Source organism: Callorhinus ursinus, unplaced genomic scaffold (assembly GCF_003265705.2).
Source record: "Callorhinus ursinus isolate GAN/ISIS: 27379988/994484 unplaced genomic scaffold, GSC_fseal_2.0 scaffold14, whole genome shotgun sequence".
Classification (NCBI taxonomy): domain Eukaryota; kingdom Metazoa; phylum Chordata; class Mammalia; order Carnivora; family Otariidae; genus Callorhinus; species Callorhinus ursinus.
In genome coordinates this window covers 26,992,342-27,011,851 of record NW_027397076.1, presented here as the reverse complement: position 1 = coordinate 27,011,851, position 19,510 = coordinate 26,992,342, and the positions used below count along the sequence as shown (strand labels likewise).

Genomic DNA, 19,510 nt, shown 5'->3' with positions numbered 1-19,510 from the left:
ACGTTGAATATATAGCTTACTTTAAAAATAAATAAATAAGTAAACAAACTAAATTAAGTTTTGCTAAAAGAAAAAAATCGCTTATTTAGTTTCATTCTGAAAAATTCCATTTCACATTAAAATAAAATGAGGTTTCCTGAGATTCAAAGGTTGCAAAGGGAATAATCTGCAAAATATCAAGATAACAGCAATTACTATGACCAATTCTTTCTTATGCCCAAACAAAATTTTTGGCAGTTATTTTCTAGTATTTATATTCAAATATTCATTGGAATGAATAACCATACTAAAAACTGTAGTTCACAATAAAAATGTCTATCACAGGTTGAACTCCAAATTTTAAGTCTACCTCAAGATTTGATGATGTTAAAGGAGGAATCCAGGAAAAAACACAATTTATATATGAAATCACTTATCAATCAAGACATCTGCACCACATTCTTAATAAACATTCTTACTTATACATAGCAAGCAATGAACTAAGTATTGACAATACTAAAATAAGTAAACTCTCAAGCAAAAATAAGTTGAAAAAAGAAAACATTACATCCAAATATTCACTCCAAACCAGCTATAGCCTAAAGCTGCTTTGTGTTCACGCTTTTTTTTTTTTTAAGATTTTATTTATTTGACAGAGAAAGACACAGAGAGAGGGAACACAAGCAGGGGGATTGGGAGAGGGAGAAGCAGGCTTCCCACTGAGCAGGGAGCCCGATGCGGGGCTCGATCCCAAGACCCTGGGACCATGACCCGAGCCGAAGGCAGACGCTTAACGACTGAGCCACCCAGGCACCCCTGTGTTCACGCTTTTAAAGATTTGTTTATTTTAGAGACAGAGAGAGCACTTGAGCATACAAAAGCAAGCAGGGGGAGGGGCAGAGAGAGAGGAAGAGGGAGATGCAGGGAATCCCAAACCAACTCCCACTGAGGGCTGAGCCCCATCTCAGGATCCTGAGATCATGACCTGAGCCGAAGAGTTAGACGCTCAACCAACTGAGCCACCCAGACACCCCTGTGTTTGCGCTTTTCAACTTGAAATCAGCAAGTGAAGTGTTGAGAAATGTAAGTGAAGTCTCTTTTCTCTAATCAATTTACCATCTAAGATATTCCACCAATTTTTTTTAAAGATTTTATTTATTTGACAGCACAAGCAGGGGGAGCAGCAGGCAAAGGAAGAGGGAGAAGTAGGCTCCCCACTGAGCAGGGAGCCAGCGGTCCCAGAACTCTGGGACCATGACCTGAGCCGAAGGCAGACACTTAACCGACTGAGCCACCCAGGCGTCCCTATTTCACCAATCTCAAAATTGAATCCCTTCTCTGTGAGAATGATGTGGATAAATTTCACTGACACAGGAAAGGTTTTAATCAATATGCTAGAAACACTGGACTTACGTTCTGTGTCCTGAAGATGGAAGTAGCTTCTCTGAATTCAAATCTACTGCCATCTAGAAATGAAGCCAGGCAGAAAGAAAGCACTTAAGCTCTAAATGTTTACCCTACCCATCTCACTGAATCAATAAAAATGAACATCCCTTTCTAAGGATCTTTGAAAAGTCAAAGATGGATTTGATTCCTTGTGAAAACACTTGATTAGATACTTAGAGGAGGGGCGCCTGGATGGCTCAGTCAGTTAAGCCACAACTCTTGGTGTAGGCTCAGGTCATGATCTCATGGGGTCCTGAGACTGAGCTCCGCCACAGGATCCACACTCAGGGGGGAGTCTGCTTGAAGATTCTCTCCCTCTTCCCCCCCCATTCACACATGCATGCTCTCTCTCTCTAAAATGAATAAATCTTTAAAAAAAAAAAGATATTTAGAGGAAAACCACATAAAAACTACAAATGTGGACCAAGAAGGGATATGATTAATATTTCAACATAAACAAACATTCTAATTGACATGATCAATTAAGCATTAGTATCTTCTCAAAGCTTTATATATATCTTATGAAGCGGTACACATTTAATGAAAATATCATCATTAACCAAAGTATTTTTGGTGCTCTTCTTTTGGAATTTCCATTACAGCTTTGTCATATTTTCCAAACTGTTCATTTGATAAACATTAATTCATCACCTCGTTTGTGCTATAACTACTTAATGGTAACAAATGTTTGTCATTTGAGGGTAGATCTGACTTTTCTAAAATTCACCCCAGGTTATCTGGGTAACTCAGGTGATTAGGTTAAGTAAAATAATTATTATAGGATCAAAAAAATGAAATGTCAGAACCTTAAATGCATGTTACTAAAATGAAAAGTAGCCACTCTAAAAAGGCTTTACACGGTAGGATTCCAACTACATTACATTTTGGAAAAGGCAATACTATAGAGATCATAAAAAATCAGTAGCTGCCAGGGAGAGAAGGAAGTATGAACAGGTACAGCATAGAGGATTTTTAGGGCAGTGAAACTATTCCCTATGATACTGTAATGGTAGATACATGACATTATACAATCAACAAAACCCCAAAAGAAGTGTGCAGTAAAATCTAATGTCAACTATCAACTTTAGTTAATATTGGTTCATCAGTTGTAACAAATATACCACCACACCAATGCAAGACGTTAATAGGGAAACTGGGGTTTGAGGGCAAATATGGGGATTCTCTGCTTTCTACTCAATTTCTCTATAAACCTAAAACTGCTCCAACATGTTACTATAAATTAATATGAGTGGTTCAGATGATCCAGAGTAGAGCTTTTAAAGTAACAGTAGGGTGCCTGGGTGGCTCAGTCAGTTGATCATCTGACTCTTGGTTTAGGCTTGAGTCATGATCTCAGGGTCGTGGGATCAGGCTGCACATCGGGCTCCACGCTTGGCGCAGAGTCCGCTTGAGATTCTCTCTCCCTCCCCCCTTTGGCCCTCCCCCAACTCATGCTCTCTCTAAATAAATAAAATCTTTAACAACAAAAAACAGATACATCAAACCAAACTACCAATGATAATACCTGTATATCTCTACTATGTATTTTTCCATTAACCTTCTGCTTATAAGATGTAATTCTGTCAAAGTTCAAAGAGAAATTGACAAGCCAACAGCAGTAAACATCAGTATGTCTTCTAAGAAACAACAGCTCAAACAAGCCAGAAATAAGTAAGGTTGAATGATTTGAAACATAATTTGGGAGATTGGCTTAAGAGAAAATATTTAGAATTCTATACCCAGAAAATACACAATCTTTTCAAATACCCCTGGGATATCTACAGAAACTTCCCATGCCTTAGGTCATGGAGAAAATCTCAACAAGAAAGATTACACACAGAACATTCCAACAACAAAGAGCTCCTTAATTCAACCATCCAGAGATAATCACTGTTAACCAGTGCATGATCTTTCCAAACCTTCTGCTATGCCTGACTCTCATATGTAGCTTTAAAAGAAAAAAATCTCTTAAAATAATTAAAAACCTGAAAGATGGGACACCTGGGTGGCTCAGTCAGTTAAGCATCTACCTTCGGCTCAGGTTATGATCCCACGGTCCTGGGATCGAGTCCCACATGGGGCTCCTTGCTCAGCAGTGAGTCTGCTTCTCCCTCTCCTTTTGCTTGCTGCTCCCCCTGCTTGTGCTCTCTTTCTCTAACAAATAAATAAAATCTTTAAAAAATAAAATAAAACAAAAGCCTGAAAGCAAGTTAAATATAAGGATGCCAACTTTGCTTGGACTAATGCTAAAAGGTGATACTGCCCCTACTGTAAACTGGAAAGCACCGGGGGGGGGGGGGGGGGGTTTAAGGGGGAAAGTTAGCATCTAATTCTTCTAATCAGAAATTCAGTATGGCCTATCATCTCTGTACTTCACTTTCCTCATCTATAAAATAGGAAGAGCACTGACCTTCCTGGAGTTTTTCTAAAAATTAAGTGAGGTCAGGGGCACCTGGGTGGCTCAGCCAGTTGGGTGTCTGCCTTCTGCTCAGGTCATGATCCCAGGGTCCTGGGATCAATCCCCATGTCGGGCTCTCTGCTCAGAGCCCGCTTCTCCCTCTCCAACTGCCTGCTGCTCTCCCTGCTTGTGCGTGCTCTCTCTCTCTCTCTCTAATAAATAAAATCTTTAGAAATAAATAAATAAAAACTTAGTGAGTTCATACCCTTAAAGGGCTTAGAACAGTGCCAGGCTCAGTAAGCATGCAAATGTTATCTATTTATTAACATGGCTTGCTTATCCTGAGAGACAAATGCCTTTCTCTTCACCTACAATCAAAATAATAAAATATTCTAAAAGCCAGTTTGTAGTATAAGTGATTTCTGGTTTATTATCTTTGAAATTATCATGTGTTGTAATGGTTAGCACTCTAGACTCTGAAATTATCATGTGACTCATAATAAGCTCCCCTAAGCACTCCAACTGAAAACAGTAACAGTCAATTAAACAAAACGTAAAACTGAGAATGTTAATGAACTATATTCTACTACAATGTTCTAATGGTTTCACATATAATGTCTCCCCCCTCGTGTATGACAACCTCCCAATTCATCTTACTTATGTTCTCCCCTTCCTCCAATCTATTCTACACACCACTGCCCAGCAGATCCTGTTAAAATCCTGGTGTCACAAACATGAACATATCTTGCTCAAGGTTCTCCTATAGGCTGACACATTAAGCCTAAAATTTTCAGCCCATTTTTTTAAGATCCTTCACAATTCCACTCCCTAATGTCTCTATTATTATTTCCTAATATAAACCCTTTATTCCAATCAGACTGCTAACTCTCTAGTCCTTCAAGATCAGCTCAAATCTCACACTCCCTCCATGAAACTTCCTGGACCATTCAGTTCTCTAGGGATCTCTCACCTCTCTGTACTAAGAACATGGCATAACATTTAACACTTTAGTATACATTTTTTTTTTTAAGATTTTTATTTATTTGACAGAGAGAGACACAGTGAGAGAGGGAACACAAGCAGGGGGAGTGGGAGAGGGAGAAGCAGGCCTCCCGCGGAGCAGGGAGCCCAATGCAGGGCTCAATCCCAGGACCCTGGACCATGACCTGAGCCAAAGGCAGTCGCTTAACGACTGAGCCACCCCGGCACCCCTAGTATACATTTCTTTTTAATGTTTCAAAATGATCTTACATAATCTTATTTCTCCAAATTAGATTATAATTGCTCAAGAACAAATGATGAACTACAGTTCATTCAAATCCTGAGTGCTGATAACAAAACAGATATGGCAATTCAAATGCCCAAAAGACCTACTTCAGTGTCTAACATGTAATATGTACCGAGACTGAAAAATGAAATAAAATATGTACCAAGACCACAGTCAATATACTGCAGCTTTATCAGAACACCCAAATTATGAAATATTCCGTAGCCATTAAGAATAACAACAACAGTGGGGAACCTGGGTGGCTCAATCAGAACACGTGATTCTTGATCTTGGGGTTGTGAGTTCAAGCTCCACACTGGGTGTAGAGATTACTAAAAAATATAAACAAACTAAAAACAAAAAAAAAATACAGGTATATATTTGCTGGCATACAAAGATATGAGATACTGAAAACAACAGTTTTAACAGTTTTAATAGTATTTGTAGAATGATTAAATTTCTGGATATGTATTTTTTATATGTATGCCTAAAAATATACTTAAGAATTATATGCCAAAATATAAGGTAATAGTTACCACTGGATAAACATAATTCCCTTTATGTTTATGAAACAAAAAATATGCAGCAATTAACATCTTTCAAAAAGTTTAAAGGGAAGTATTATTATCACTGGCCATGTTTAAAAATGGAAAAACACGTCAAATTGATATAGTAATCTACAGCTTATCTTTGCACAATCCCGTTTCTGCTAATTTCATTTCTAATTTTCCACAAATAAGCAGGCATTACCTTTGCATCACCAAAAATAAACCAACACTATTCCTAAAACATGGTTTGGAGAAGCACTTGTCTTCCCCTAAGATAATAGAGGGCAGAAGGGACGAAGGGGGAGGGCAGGGAGCATCTGTGGAAGTTGAACAAATAATATGTGAGAAAAGATTCAAAGGCAATGCTCACCCTTTAACCTGTATCCCAAGCATCTATGTTGCCAGATCAACACCACCTTTTATATCAAGTACAGGGTCATGTCTAAACCCAGGGTCAATATTAAACTATAAACTTCATGGTAACACTCAGTACAGAATCTGGCAATTTAGTATCACCAGAGCCCCCATCTCCTCTTCATCTTACTCCACTAAAAATGTCATTCCCAAATCTACCTACAGTATAGAATTATTTTTGTAATAAAAAGAATTACTTGGGCACAACTTTGTTTAGAGGCTATCCTCTCATCTTTTAACCCACATAGAAATCTGAATTTATTCATTCTATTATATGCAATATAATTTGTACATGGTTTTGTATTGTTTATTATTCTTAAACAGATACCTGTCTCCAAACAAGAAGATCCTCTTAGTGACTTCAAATTAGGCAGGCAAAAGTTTTCCATTCCAGAAGCTGTCAGGGTTACTGGATATACAGGTATGGACAGAAGAAGGAAATACCCAGCCAACAATACTAATAGAGAACAGCAGAATAAAGTCTGAATTCCTTGGCATGACATTCAGATCCATCACAATTGGTCCGTATTATTCCTTTTCAGCCATTCTCCACTCATTCCCCACTAAGAATTCTCTGCACATCAAATTTCCTCTGTTAGAACATATCCCTCCCTCTTTCCAACAATGATAACCAATGTGAATGCACTGGCACCCAAACAAATCTGGAGTCAAATCCAAGTTCTGTCAGTACAGCCTTGGGCAAGTCACAACTTCTTTGAGGCATCTTGTAAAATGAGGAATATATTTAAAAAATTCTACCTTGTGAATTAATGTGAAGATTAGAACTAACACATGGAAATCCCCCAGCACAGTACTGGGCACAAAGGAAATATATTTGTAATAGAATGCTATTATTTCCTGGCTTTGTGCCTTCACAAATGCTATTTCCTCTACAGAGAATGTTACCGAGTCTCCCCTCTCTGTTTGGGAAATCCTTCGTATCAGTCAAGACACAGGGCTCAATACTACTTTACCTTATGTAAAGGTCTCTTTGACTCCCTCATGTAACTGATGGCTCCCTTTTCTGACCTAGTTCAGTACTCTGTTCTTTTCTCTATCATAGTTCTCATTATACCAAATTCCATTTAGCTGTTATGAACGGAGTATTTGTATCTCCCCAAAATTCCTATGAGATCCTAACCCCCAATATTACAGTATTAGAAGGGAGGTCCCTTAGGAGGAGATTAGGTCATAAGGATGGGGCCCCTCACGAATGGGATTAGTGCCCTGATAAAAGAGATCCCAGATATCTCTCTCACCCCTTCCACCATGTGAGGACAGAGTGAACCCAGAAGCAGGCTCTCACCACACACCAATTCTGCTGCTGCCTTGGACTTTGCAGCCTCCAGAACTGTGAGAATAAATTTCTGTTGTTTGTTAGACACCCAGTCTATGGTATTGTTATGGCAGCCTGAACTAAAACATTATCTTTTTCTCTAAGAGAAGACTGAAGTTCCTTAAAGACTGGTGAGTACGTAATTCATCTTTGTATCATCTAGCACTGAGCTTGGGGTACAGCAGGCACTCAAATGTTTCTGAGTCAACCAAGTAAAAAAGAATCTAACAGGTCACAAGCAACCTTGTAGAGACCAACTGCAATGAGGTAGCAGGAAGTGAGCAATGAAATGGGAGTTAGCAAGTGAAAACAATGCCTGCAAGTTGAACAATTAAGTTGAAAGTAAAGCAGAATTAAGGGAACATTTCTTCATGGCAAGATGAACCAAGAGGGAAAGGCCAAGTATTTAAGAAAGAAGGAAAACAATAAGCAAGATTTAGATAGGAATCAGGGTACAGGTAGCCCTGGGGGGATGGGAAGGTAGGTGTGTGCTACCCTCACCTAGAGGTAGGAAGGTTGAGGAGGAATTTTCCAGCTCAAACATTGTTATGTAATTTTCTAATACCAATGAAATACTTCTTAATTCATCCATTTCTTTCCTTTTCAGTATTAGTATACTCTTAAATGAGTATTCTTATATCTAGTCACATCTGCTCCCTAGCCCTTTCTCCATCTCATTACTTGAACTGATCTTCTCAAGCCACTGTTTCACGTATTTTGGATAGATGAATGTGGATACGCACATAAACGTGTAAATGGATGTATATGTATGAGTACATACATATACACTATAATATTTATTTAGAAACCTGGATTTGTTCCAATGCAACTGATATATTAGGGAGTAAGTTGAACATAATACAAATTTCGCATCTGCTTATGCACAACTGAAACACTAGGTAAGCACAGAAAATGCAACCCAGTCACAGAGAATGACATAGAATGCACACATCTCAAACATCTGCCAGCTCACTCCTCTTGTTGGAACCCATCCACATCTGGTGTTACAGTTTCAGTCCAATTCAGATAACCCTTCTTCTAACACTTCACAAATTGCCACCCTTTTGACACCCACTTCTATAAGACAACTCAGGTTTTTTTCAAGATCAAGTGTCATATCTATTGTAGTATTTATGTATTTCCTAACCATTTAACATGTGTAAAATTGTGCTAGTCTTTATTATGTTTCTATCTTTTTACATGTCACTGACAAAATTTCTGAGTATTATGCCCTTAAACTCCATTTTTCCTTATGCCCTGTAGTTTTCATTGTGTGATTTTGCATGTATGATTAGGAACTTTTATGTTGAATTATAACTTACACACACTTATAATTATTGCAGCTCTGATCACCAAGTTCCCATTGAAATCAAAGGCTACGGAGGAGGTTAAAAAAAATATATATATGGGCATAAGGCACCTGGGTGGCTTAGTCAGTTAAATGTCCCGACTCTTGACTTCAGCTCAGGTCATGATCTCAGGGTCCTGGGATCAAGCCCCGTGTTGGGCTCCGTGCTCAGCTGGGAGTTCACTTGAGGATTCTTTCTCTCCCTCTCCCTCTGCCCTCTCTCTCTCTCAAATAAATAAATAAATCTTAAAAAAATAATTGGGCATCCCTCACAATTATCTGAAGGTCCTAGTATCCATGAAGTACTTTGAAAGACGCAAACACTTGTCTTGAAGAATGCTTCAGGAAACCCAATACACAAAAAGAAAAAAATATATACGTTTATCTTAAGACAACTTATCTGCCAATCAGACAGCCACATAATAGGCCAAAGAAGCAGTAGAGTCCTTCACCAATGAAGTAATGCTCTAGTATTTTAGTATCAAATAACACAAACATATCCATCCCTAAAGACCGAAACCATAATGGTAGCTGCCAGGGGCTAGGTAGGTAAAATGGGGAGTTGTTGTTTAATAGGTATAGAGTTTCAGTTTTACATGAGAAGAGTAATGGGATGGATAGTGATGATGACCGTATAATAATACAAATATATTTAATACCACTGAATGTATACTCAAAAGCAGTTAAAATTTTGTTATTAGTATTTTACCACGAAGAAAAGAAATCCCTATATTGCACACCTGAAACTAATTTTTTTAAAAATCCATCCTTATTTTTGAAGAACACCATCATAAAAATACTCATGATGAATGACTACTAAATGCACATAAAATCTGTATAGTGTGGTTCCATTTTTTATGTAGATATAGAGAAAAAGGATCAGAAACAAGTATTTATATGAATTAAGATAACAGGTGATGTTTCTCTATCTTTTCCTGTATTTCTAAAAAGGAACTACAATGAACACATTTTTATTTTTTTTAACACATTACTTTTACCAGCAGAAAAAAATTAAGATTACGTAAGTTTAGTGTGGATCAACTTTTGCTTGCACTACAGGCTATCAAAAAGTCTAGCCAAGAATTTCAAACCCGAAGTAACTTCTTTGACTATTGCAGCTAATATAATCTTACTTTTTATTCCTCAAGTACCATCTTCTGAAAGTTAATATTGTTCTTCAAACTAAGATTTCCATTCTTTTTTAAAGTACTACTAAAAATATTCAAGAAATTCCAAAAGCAACAGAAAGTAATACTTTGTATACAAAGTATACTTTGTATAACTTGCAAATTTCACTTTTATGACCATAAGCTTAATATTAAAAAGTACCATTTAAAGTTAATTTTATTATAAAACATGTTTTCATCCTGTATTTCAAACTGTATTTTTATTTCTTATTCAGCTAGTCCCCCAGAGTTTATATAAAGAAACTGCAAACAAAATTTAAACTATCACAGAAATGTAATCTGTAACAAAAATTCTCTCCTTTCTATTCATTTCAGCAAAACCCTAACAAAATGCCATCAGAATACAACACTGTTTAAAAAAAATTCAACCATATAAAACAAATGAAAACTATTATTGAAAACTACCCTGTGACCCATAGAATTTGGTGAAGCAATTTTCTAAACACTATCACAGAATAAAATATTATTATCCAATTTTCACATGCTAGGTTTTGAACTCACTGGATCAGTTTCTACCTTTTGAGATATATAATTTTGCTGCTTTTAGAAACTAAATGTTCTTACAATTTCATTCAGACATAGTGCCTAATATATTTTTAAATAATCCAAGGAGAATATGATAGATGGCTAAGGCTTGATTCTATATAGTAGGTGTATGGCTATAAACACAAATGCCTAAGATTTAAACTGAAAGTTCCCTCAACAATAACCAGATATTTTAAGGATCAACTGGCCAGCTAAGAATGCCTATAGATTTAATATGTGATAGTGAACAAGAGAAGAAATCATGCAGTTGGGAATATTTTGTGATAAGAGGGGCAAAACCTGTTTTAAGAGTTTGAACCACAAATTATTAAATACATTTTCAATCATAATTATACACTTTCCTTAAAGATATGTAAAAATGAAAAATGAATGAAAGTTCAAACTACACATTAAGGTAGAGTTTTTTTTTTCCTGTAGCCTAGGCTTCTAACAAATTCAAGACAAGAAGCAAGGCAGATGCAACATTTTGCACCAACTGTACATTACATAAATGTTCAAGGTGCTTTGAATTTCCAAGTAGTTCAAGTTGTCTTTGTTAAAATGTTTATTAAGTTTTTAATTAGAAGGAAAAAAAGAAAGAATTTTCAACATCCCAATAAGAAATTTCCACTAGACATCAACAACCAGTTATCAATATAACCACACAGTAATAATTTATCATTTTATCATTTTTGGAACATTTACACCAACATTATTTTATTTGATTCATGTAATAATCCTGTTAAGATAATCAGTATCAATTTCATTTGACAGATTAGTAAACCATTACAGGGCATTTAAGTCAGTTCTTCCCAAACTTTAGGGTGTACAAGAATCACTCAGGAACATGTTAAGACTGCAGCCTCAGTAACCCCTCTCTCTCCCCAGACTGAGGTGGATTCCAGGAATCTCCATTTCAAATAAACAACACAGGTGATACTGGTACAGGTGGTCCCCATCCCTAAATCCCCAAGCCACATCTTTTAAGACACTGATTTAAGTAACATGACTAAGACTTTAGGTGGTTTAAAACTCCATCTGTATTTTGAATCTAAGTTCCCAAATGTATAGATAGTAGAGCTTTGCAGATCTCCTTGAAATATACATAAAATTTTAATTTTTAAAAAACTTTACACTTATTTAAAGTAATACCTCTTATACTAAACTCCTATATGAACAAATGGTGGTAAGTATTCAAAGAAACATAAAACTGAGGAAATTCTACCATCATTTCATTTTCTGTGAGATGCAGGAAAAGCTGGTATTGAATTACTTGAATACTGCTGCATTTTACAGGGTGGTAAGCTAAAACTTAGGTACCACAGGTTCTAAAAACATAATGAAAAATTAAGATGAAAATATAAAAGCACTTAGAGCACAACTTTGTGAATACACTAAAAACCACTGAACTGAATAATTTAAAGGATTAATTTTATGATCTATGAATTATATCTCACTTTTTATTTATTTTTTAAAAGATTTCATTTATTTATTTGACAGAGAGAGACACAGCGAAAGAGGGAACACAAGCAGGGGGAGTGGGAGAGGGAGAAGCAGGCTTCCCGCTGAGCAGGGAGCCCGATGCGGGGCTCGATCCAGGACCCTGGGATCATGACCTGAGCCGAAGGCAGATGCTTAACGACTGAGCCACCCAGGTGCCCCTATATCTCACTTTTTAAAAAGAAAAAAGCACTCAGAAAATTTCAAACCCTTAATATTTGCCAATCATTTTAAACTTCTAAGACATATTTTAGCCTTTCTATTAAACAGCATAATTACTTTCTGGCCTATATTACAGGTGCTAAAAACCAATGTAGAAATAATAAAGAGCATAAACAAAGCCACTAGCTTGATAGTGATTTTATTTTTTAAGATTTTTTATTTATTCATTTGAGAGAGACAGACAGCAACAGCACAAGCAGGGAGGAGAGGGACATGGATCATGACCTGAGCCCAAGGCAGACACTTAACCGACTCAGCCACTCAGGTGCCCCTTGATAGTGATTTTAAATAAGAATTTTAATGTCACTATGTATTTCCTCTCAAGTTTTTCTAATAAAGTTCCACTTTATCTGCCTTTTATTATAGGGCTATTTTCAAATTCTATAGTCATATGTTAGCATCTTCTAGTTTACTACTAAAATAATCTTTCTTAACTAGGTATATAGTATATAATACACTGAAATATAGTAAGATGGTTGGTTATTAAGCACCAGGCTTTAAAGGCTTTATCTCTACTCTGCTTCATACCACATATGTGACCTGAGGCAAGTAAGTAACTTACTTGCTCTCCCCCATCTTCCCATAGGGTTGTGGTGAGAATTAAAGGCACCAATACATGTGAAGTGCTTAGAACAGTGCCTAGCACTTAATATGCACACCATAAATGTCATCTACTTTAATTACATAATTATTTTTACAGAAAAAGGCATCCCAGCTTAGACCACTCATTACAAATCCTGATAATATTAAAATTTTAATTTACTTTACCAACATTTAGGAAAGTTGAGCTTGTTTATGCTATATCTACCCTATTCACAAGTTCAATTTTCCCCAACCCAGAGTCACTATTAGTTCCTCTTCTGACTCATCACATAGAAAGGTAGACAGTCTGGAACCTACTGGGCATACTGAAAGGAATTTCTTAATCTACCTGGATTTACATGGTTTACTAAGTAGAATTTATCTTACATAATGTTCAATAAATATGCTGAATAATTATGACTTAAAATTGTGCTCACTTAAAAGTGCTTTCTATATATCACATGCTCCTTCAAACTACAGGGTAGGTGTTTAGCCCCATCTTGACAGAAAAACGACTTATCACTTAAGTAAAAACAAAGATTCACATTTTCTGACTTCTAGCCAAAAACAGATTTTGCGGGTGGCCTGATGTTCAAAATTTTGCCAAGCAAAGTATAAATTAGAGAGTCAGAAGCAATCTCAGAGCCTACAAATTTGACTCTAATTTCTATTCAGTTCCTTTTACTGTTTTCCCCATTCAGATGTTTAAATTAAGATAACCTCTAATATAAAGTTATAGAAAAAAACAAAGTTATAGGGCAATAAGCTAAATAATGCAAAGCAGGTTAATTCTTTTTTAAATTTTTTTTTAAATTTTATTTTAAGTAGGCTTCACACTTAATATAGGGCTTGAATTCATGACCCCAAGATTAAGAATTGCACAATCTACCAACGGAGCCAGCCAGGTGCCTCCAGAGTAGGTTAATTCTTAAAAACACTTTTCCCAAGATGCACAAAAAACCCCACAAAAACATTTAAAATATTGCTCTACCACTTATTCACTTTCCATGTGATCCTGAGTCATTTTTAAATTCTCCAAGCTTCCATTTTCTCTTCTGGAAGTGAGGATAAAAAGAGAAACTATAACTACCACAAGGGATTGCTGTGAGCATTAATTAAAACAACACATAAAGCACTCTAGCCAACCACTGCGAAAACAGTAAGTTTCGACATATATTACCTTTATATTTAAATCAAAACTTCAGTGCCATTTGACCTCGACCTATTGGATTATTATATTTTCTAGGGTAATCAGATCTGTTAACTCTTCTGCAAACCTATTAAATGGCAGTAACTTCATAAGCACTATGAAAACAGGAGTGACACTGCCTAGGAATCCTTCCTCAACTGTCCCCCACTCAGGAAATAGGCTGTACTTAACACTGTACTTTACCACAGTTCCCTATATTACTTGAGAGGCCCTGTGGACAAGCCTGTGTCCTATTCATTTCTGTATCCCCAGACTGCAGCCCAATAGTTCTTAACCCTGACTCACTGTAGAATCACATGCGAAGTTTATCAAAATATTAATGCCTGGGATCCATCCCAGGCCCATTAAATCAAAAGGGGGTCAGGGAGGGAGAGGGGAAGTATTCTCCATGGGGAGCATTTTTTTAAGATCCTCACATGATTTTAATTAGCTACCACAATTAAGAACCACTGCACTCTGATATTTAAAATATTATACAAACAGGTATATATACATGTATGTGTGAATATATGTATAAGTATATAGCTACAGAAATGTAAGTCTCAGCTCAAGACCCTCACCCTCACTAGCTTCTCACAGCCCAATCATCTCTTTCCTCTAACAAACTATATATATATATATTTTTTTTTAAGATTTTTAAAGTAATCTCCACACCCAACGTGGGGCCTGAACTCACAACCCCGAGATTAAGGGTTGCACGCTCCACCAACTGAGTCAGTGAGGTGCCCCTGAACACAAAAAATTTCTAATAAACAATTTGCTGTTAAGATGGCTTTTCAATTGTTAACTCAGTACTTAAATTTTTTCATATAATTATGCCTTATCCTTCCTCCTGGATTACAGTTCTGCTCCTTGAGAATATACACTGCCTTACTCTTCTTGTTTTTTCCACAGCACTTACAACAGTGCCTTGAACACAGACATGTAATAAACATCTGACAGATCTAATAAACATATACCAAAATTATTGGCAGGAGGTATATTACATCCAAATTATCCAATTTGGGCTACTGCCCAAAAAAATGTAAGAATTTAGAAAAAGAAACATTTTTAAAAAAATCTTTACCTCAGTAAATGAGAACTAAAGTTCGTCTCACTAACGACAACTGAATATTTGCACTTTTTATGACAGTTATCAGAAGCAGTAACCCCCCCAGGTTCACATCCCCATCTACCACTTTTAGTTTTTGACTTGCTTCCTCACTAAAACTATCTTCTGGTTGTTTGTGGTATCTTTAGCTGTTGTCAGGTATCTTTACAACAATTTTATATTACTCTGTAATTAGTAAAATAAGTTAATGAAAGTCACACTGATGTGTCATGTTACTCTTCTAATATAAACTCGGTGGAGAATACTGCCTGAAAATAAGAGGCTTTCTCAACATTAAATAATAATACAAGTCCACTCTTGAATATTGACAGATTGGTGATTTTGTTTTTATATTTGCAAACCTGAAAATTTTGTAAAATATTATGACTTCTTAAACCAGGAGCACTAAGTTATATTACACAAGAAACTCCACAGCAACTGATATTCTCAATGCTGAAACTACTAAGTGAAATGAATGGCACACAATTCTAAAAAAACAACGCACAACAACCTAAAGATATAAAGATGGCCCACCTTTAAAGTTTTGTGTCATATATTTACCACTATTAAAATAATCTGAACGACTTAAGTTGTTTTTATGAAAATATGAGGAGGAGGCCCTCAAGAAGTATGCCTGCTAATTAGATACTGCGGTAAAACATTACCATGTTTTGTTGCGTCCTACAGCAACAGATAGAGCCATAGTTACCACGAAAAGAAAGCAGTCCTCAATTCCCCTATTCAATAAAAAAGGTTCAAATTCCACAGACCAAAAAATGGTACCCTGGGTTGTTTGTTTTTAAGGAAGATTAAATTTAGGACTTGCCAACACCCAAACGAAAAACATTCCAGAGTATTAGACTCAATTGTAGTGGGGAGTCATCTACATTCTCAGCACTATGTTCTCTAACCCAAAGCAGGAGTATTAACAAAGGATGTTTCTTAGGACCTCGTAAGATACACCACACTTATTTCCCCCAGTAAACATTACCCTTGTTAAAAACAAAAACAAAGAAGGTACTTGAGAAGTACCAATTCTAGCACAAGCAGCCAGACAAAAAATGAAGTTTAACATCTGCCAAGATATTTCCCAAAATAAGACCCCTGTCAGATGAACAATGAGGAAAAGACTGAAAATGACTAATTCTTTTATTTGGACCATCAGCAACTTTTAAAAATAAAGTTGAGGAATGTAGCTTTTCCAAAGCCTTGTCTCTAGTTTCCCCTTAAACTTCATATTTTTAACTTAAGAAAAAAAAAAACCTAGAAATTTGATTACCACTCTCATGAATTCCTTTTAAAGCAATTTAATGAATAACAGATCCTTTGTGCAAGTAGCAAACCACAGAGGACAGTTTTGCTGGCTGATAAAAATCTGTCTGAAACATGCATATAAAAACATATATCCTTCAAAGACAAACCGTAATTTTCCAGGTATGGAAAACATATTAACACTTAAAAAGTGGGGTATGTTGGACACACACCCTAACTTACTGTGAATGCTTTTACTTGAACCACAATTAAAGTTAGCACATTCTTATTAAGTATTTACTGGTTATCAAAGTTGAATAAATTAGAAAGCCACGAGTAAAAAAAACTTAAAAAATAAAAAAATAAAACCTAAAGAGCCAATGAGAAAAAGATGCAACTACTTTGGGTGAAACAAGGTTGTGTAATCACTTCCCAAAACCAGTGCACTTCTATTAAAGTTACCAAAATTGTTTAGGATTTTTTTTTTTTTGAGGGTAGAGATAGGTGCGGTTACACATTAAGGAAAAATGTTTCACCACTCACTCTAATAAGAAGATGCTGCTGCCTGCAGGAATGCTGACACCTCTCAAAAATACAAAACAAAAACAAAAACCCTACCACAACTGTTTTCCAAAATATACAGAGCCAAATACTTAAATACAAGGAAAGATGGTCTTAAAAAGAATTGTGGATTACTACAACGTTCCTATTGTCCTAATACCACTCAGAATAAAGTGTAAGGGTGTGTGTGTGTGTGTGTGTGTGTGTGTGTGTGTGTGTGTGTGTGTGTTGGGGAGCGCTGTTCCCAAAAGCCGGTTTACAGACGGAAGTGATATACTAATTTAGATATACTCATCTTGGATCCACTGAAAAATAAAGCTGTGCTGCACAGTGCTAAGGCCACGTTTCTTTACAGGTGCTATTAAACACTATCAAGAGAAGAGACCAACAATCCAGTAACTTCAGATAGACACGTGGGAAACTAAACTTAGTATGTCGTCATCACCATTAATCAATTTTTCTAACTGATTAAGCAAAAACAAACAGCCCTAGGTGGGCAAGTTTTGGAGCCACCAGCTGTCCTCTAAAGAAGGATCCTGAATCTGAGACTTTAGCCAGGAAGCCTGAAAAGCACGTGTCCTACTTTGGGTTTGGGGAACTTCCCGGGAAGCATTTGTTCAGAGTAAAACTCCATCACCCTCGGCGCCTGCCTAACTCGGCGAAAGGATAAGTACTGCCTAGCGCGGGGAAACTCTGCCGCCGGGAGGACGGGGGAGCTCCCCGCCGCGGCCCCCGCCCGCTCACCTCCGCCGTGGGGATGTTGACCACGCCGGTGGAGCGACGCTTCTCCCGCAGCTTTCTCTTCTCGATTTGCCCCTTGCCTTTCCTGGCACTGGGGCCCGCACTCTTGCCCTTCTCCGGGGCGCCGTCGCGCTCCTCCTCGTCGCCCCGGGCCGGCGGTGCCCCCGAGGCGGAGACCGCGGCGGCGGCCGTGGGGGGCGGCTCGTCCTCGGGCCGCCGGGGGCCGGGGGCGGACCGGGGCAGCGCCGCTGGGCCCACGGCGCAGTTCACGCCCCCAGAGCCGGGGGCGGCAGGTGCGGCCGCGCCGCCCGGGAGGTTGTTGTTGAGCTCGTTGGCCGCGGCGGCGGCGGCGGCGGCGGCGGCGGCGGCGGCGGCGGGGCCCAGGGCCCCCGCTGGGGGCTTCCCGGTCGCGTCGCTGCCGCCCCCGCTCGGAGGGGCCGGGCCCGGGGGGTTCTGCTTCGCACGCATCTTCTCGCGCTTCGCCTTCCACTCCTCCAGGAAGTCTGTGGTGCTGCCGCTGCTGCCGCTGCTGGTCCGGTAGCCACCGGTCGCCATATTCCCAGCGGGACCGGCCGGGCTCTCACCTCAGGCCGCCCCGCCCGGCTCCAGCCGCCGCCGCCTCTGCCTTCCCGAGGCCGGGAGGATGCGAGGGAACGACCCCCGGGGCGCGGGGGCGGCCCGGACTCCCCCGGCGGCCGGCAGCTCTGAGGCGAAACACAAAAGGGGGCGGAGAAGGGAAGCGTTAAGGTCCTCGCCCGGCCGGAGGGTCTGCCCCGCGGCCCGCCCCGGAGCCCCCCGCCCCCGCAGAGCGCGCTGACCAGGCCCCGCTGGCAAGTGGCTGCTGAGTCCCCACCCTGCAAAGTTTCTCCGTCGCACCTACACGGCGGGCCTGGACGATCGCCGCCCCTCGAGGGGAGGAGAAAAGGGCTTGTCCCCACCCCCCGGCCCGCCCGCCCCATCCCCACCGGGGTCTGCGCCTGCGGCGGTCGGGGGACCAGGGCCAGACCCCGCCACCTGTCGGCCCGTCGCATCTCCTGCCCCTCGCTCCGGCCCCCGTCGGCCCAAGGTCCCCGCCACCAGCACCTTCATTCCTGGGTGAGGCGCGAAGCCCCCAGGCGGCTCGCTGAAGAGGCGGGACGCGTACAGACACCAGCTGTGCAGCCGCGTCGGGAGGACGGGTGCGCGGGTCGAGCGCGGGCGGCCGGAGCAGCCCCTTACCTGAGAGGTGTCCTGGAGGGCCAGGCGCGGGTCTGGGAGTCGGCGCCCAGGTGAACCCACGCGGCGGCGCGGAAGGAGCCGCAGCCAACTCGCGGCCGGAGCTCAAGGCTCCGCCGGGCCAGGAGGGAGAGAGAGAGGGAGGGAGCGAGGGGCGGGAGGGGAGCCGAGCGGCGCCGAAGCGCGGGCGGAAAGGGCCGAGACGGCGAGCGAGGGGCGCGGCGCGCCGTGGGGGGGAGGGTCGTGCCCGCCGACGCCCCGCCCCCGGCTCTCAGGTGCGCGCCGCCTGGTCCAGCCCGCCGCTGCAGCCCGTCCCGCGCGCGCCAGTCCCACCGCACTTTCCTGGGCTCGCGGCCCCACGGCGGCGGGACCCGCGGCAACTCTGACCCCGAGCGGGGCAGCCCTCCACGCCCTTCACCCCGCTCCTGTTCTCCGCCTCTTCGTCTCCACCACTCTTCCTTCTAAGTACAAGACATATTCTTCGAGGGAAAATCTCGAATGCTGCTGGCCGAGGGGGAAAATGCAATGAAGTTGTGATGATTCAGACCTGACTGGCCAGGATGGGAAAACGCTCGCGCGTCACTTTTCCTGGTCGCTGCCCCCTTTTCAGATGTACTAGGGTGGCAGACAAAAGAGCTGAAGAAAAAAAAACGAACCAAACCCAGACGCTTCTTAGAAAAGCCTGTGGTT

General features: G+C 40.1%; 1 protein-coding gene across 1 annotated transcript in view; it reads right to left on the bottom strand.

Moving 5' to 3' along the window:
* The window catches only part of PAWR (pro-apoptotic WT1 regulator), a 112,693-nt gene extending 93,451 nt beyond the window's left edge, over positions 1 to 19,242 (bottom strand). Inside the window, exons 1-2 of the mRNA XM_025882579.2 lie at positions 18,824 to 19,242; positions 17,609 to 18,309 (exon numbers count right to left, since the gene is read on the bottom strand). Coding sequence (XP_025738364.2) covers positions 17,609 to 18,160 — 552 coding nt within the window. The 5' untranslated portion in view covers positions 18,161 to 18,309; positions 18,824 to 19,242. The remainder of the gene's footprint in view (positions 1 to 17,608; positions 18,310 to 18,823) is intronic.
* Between the last annotated feature and the right edge of the window lie 268 nt (positions 19,243 to 19,510).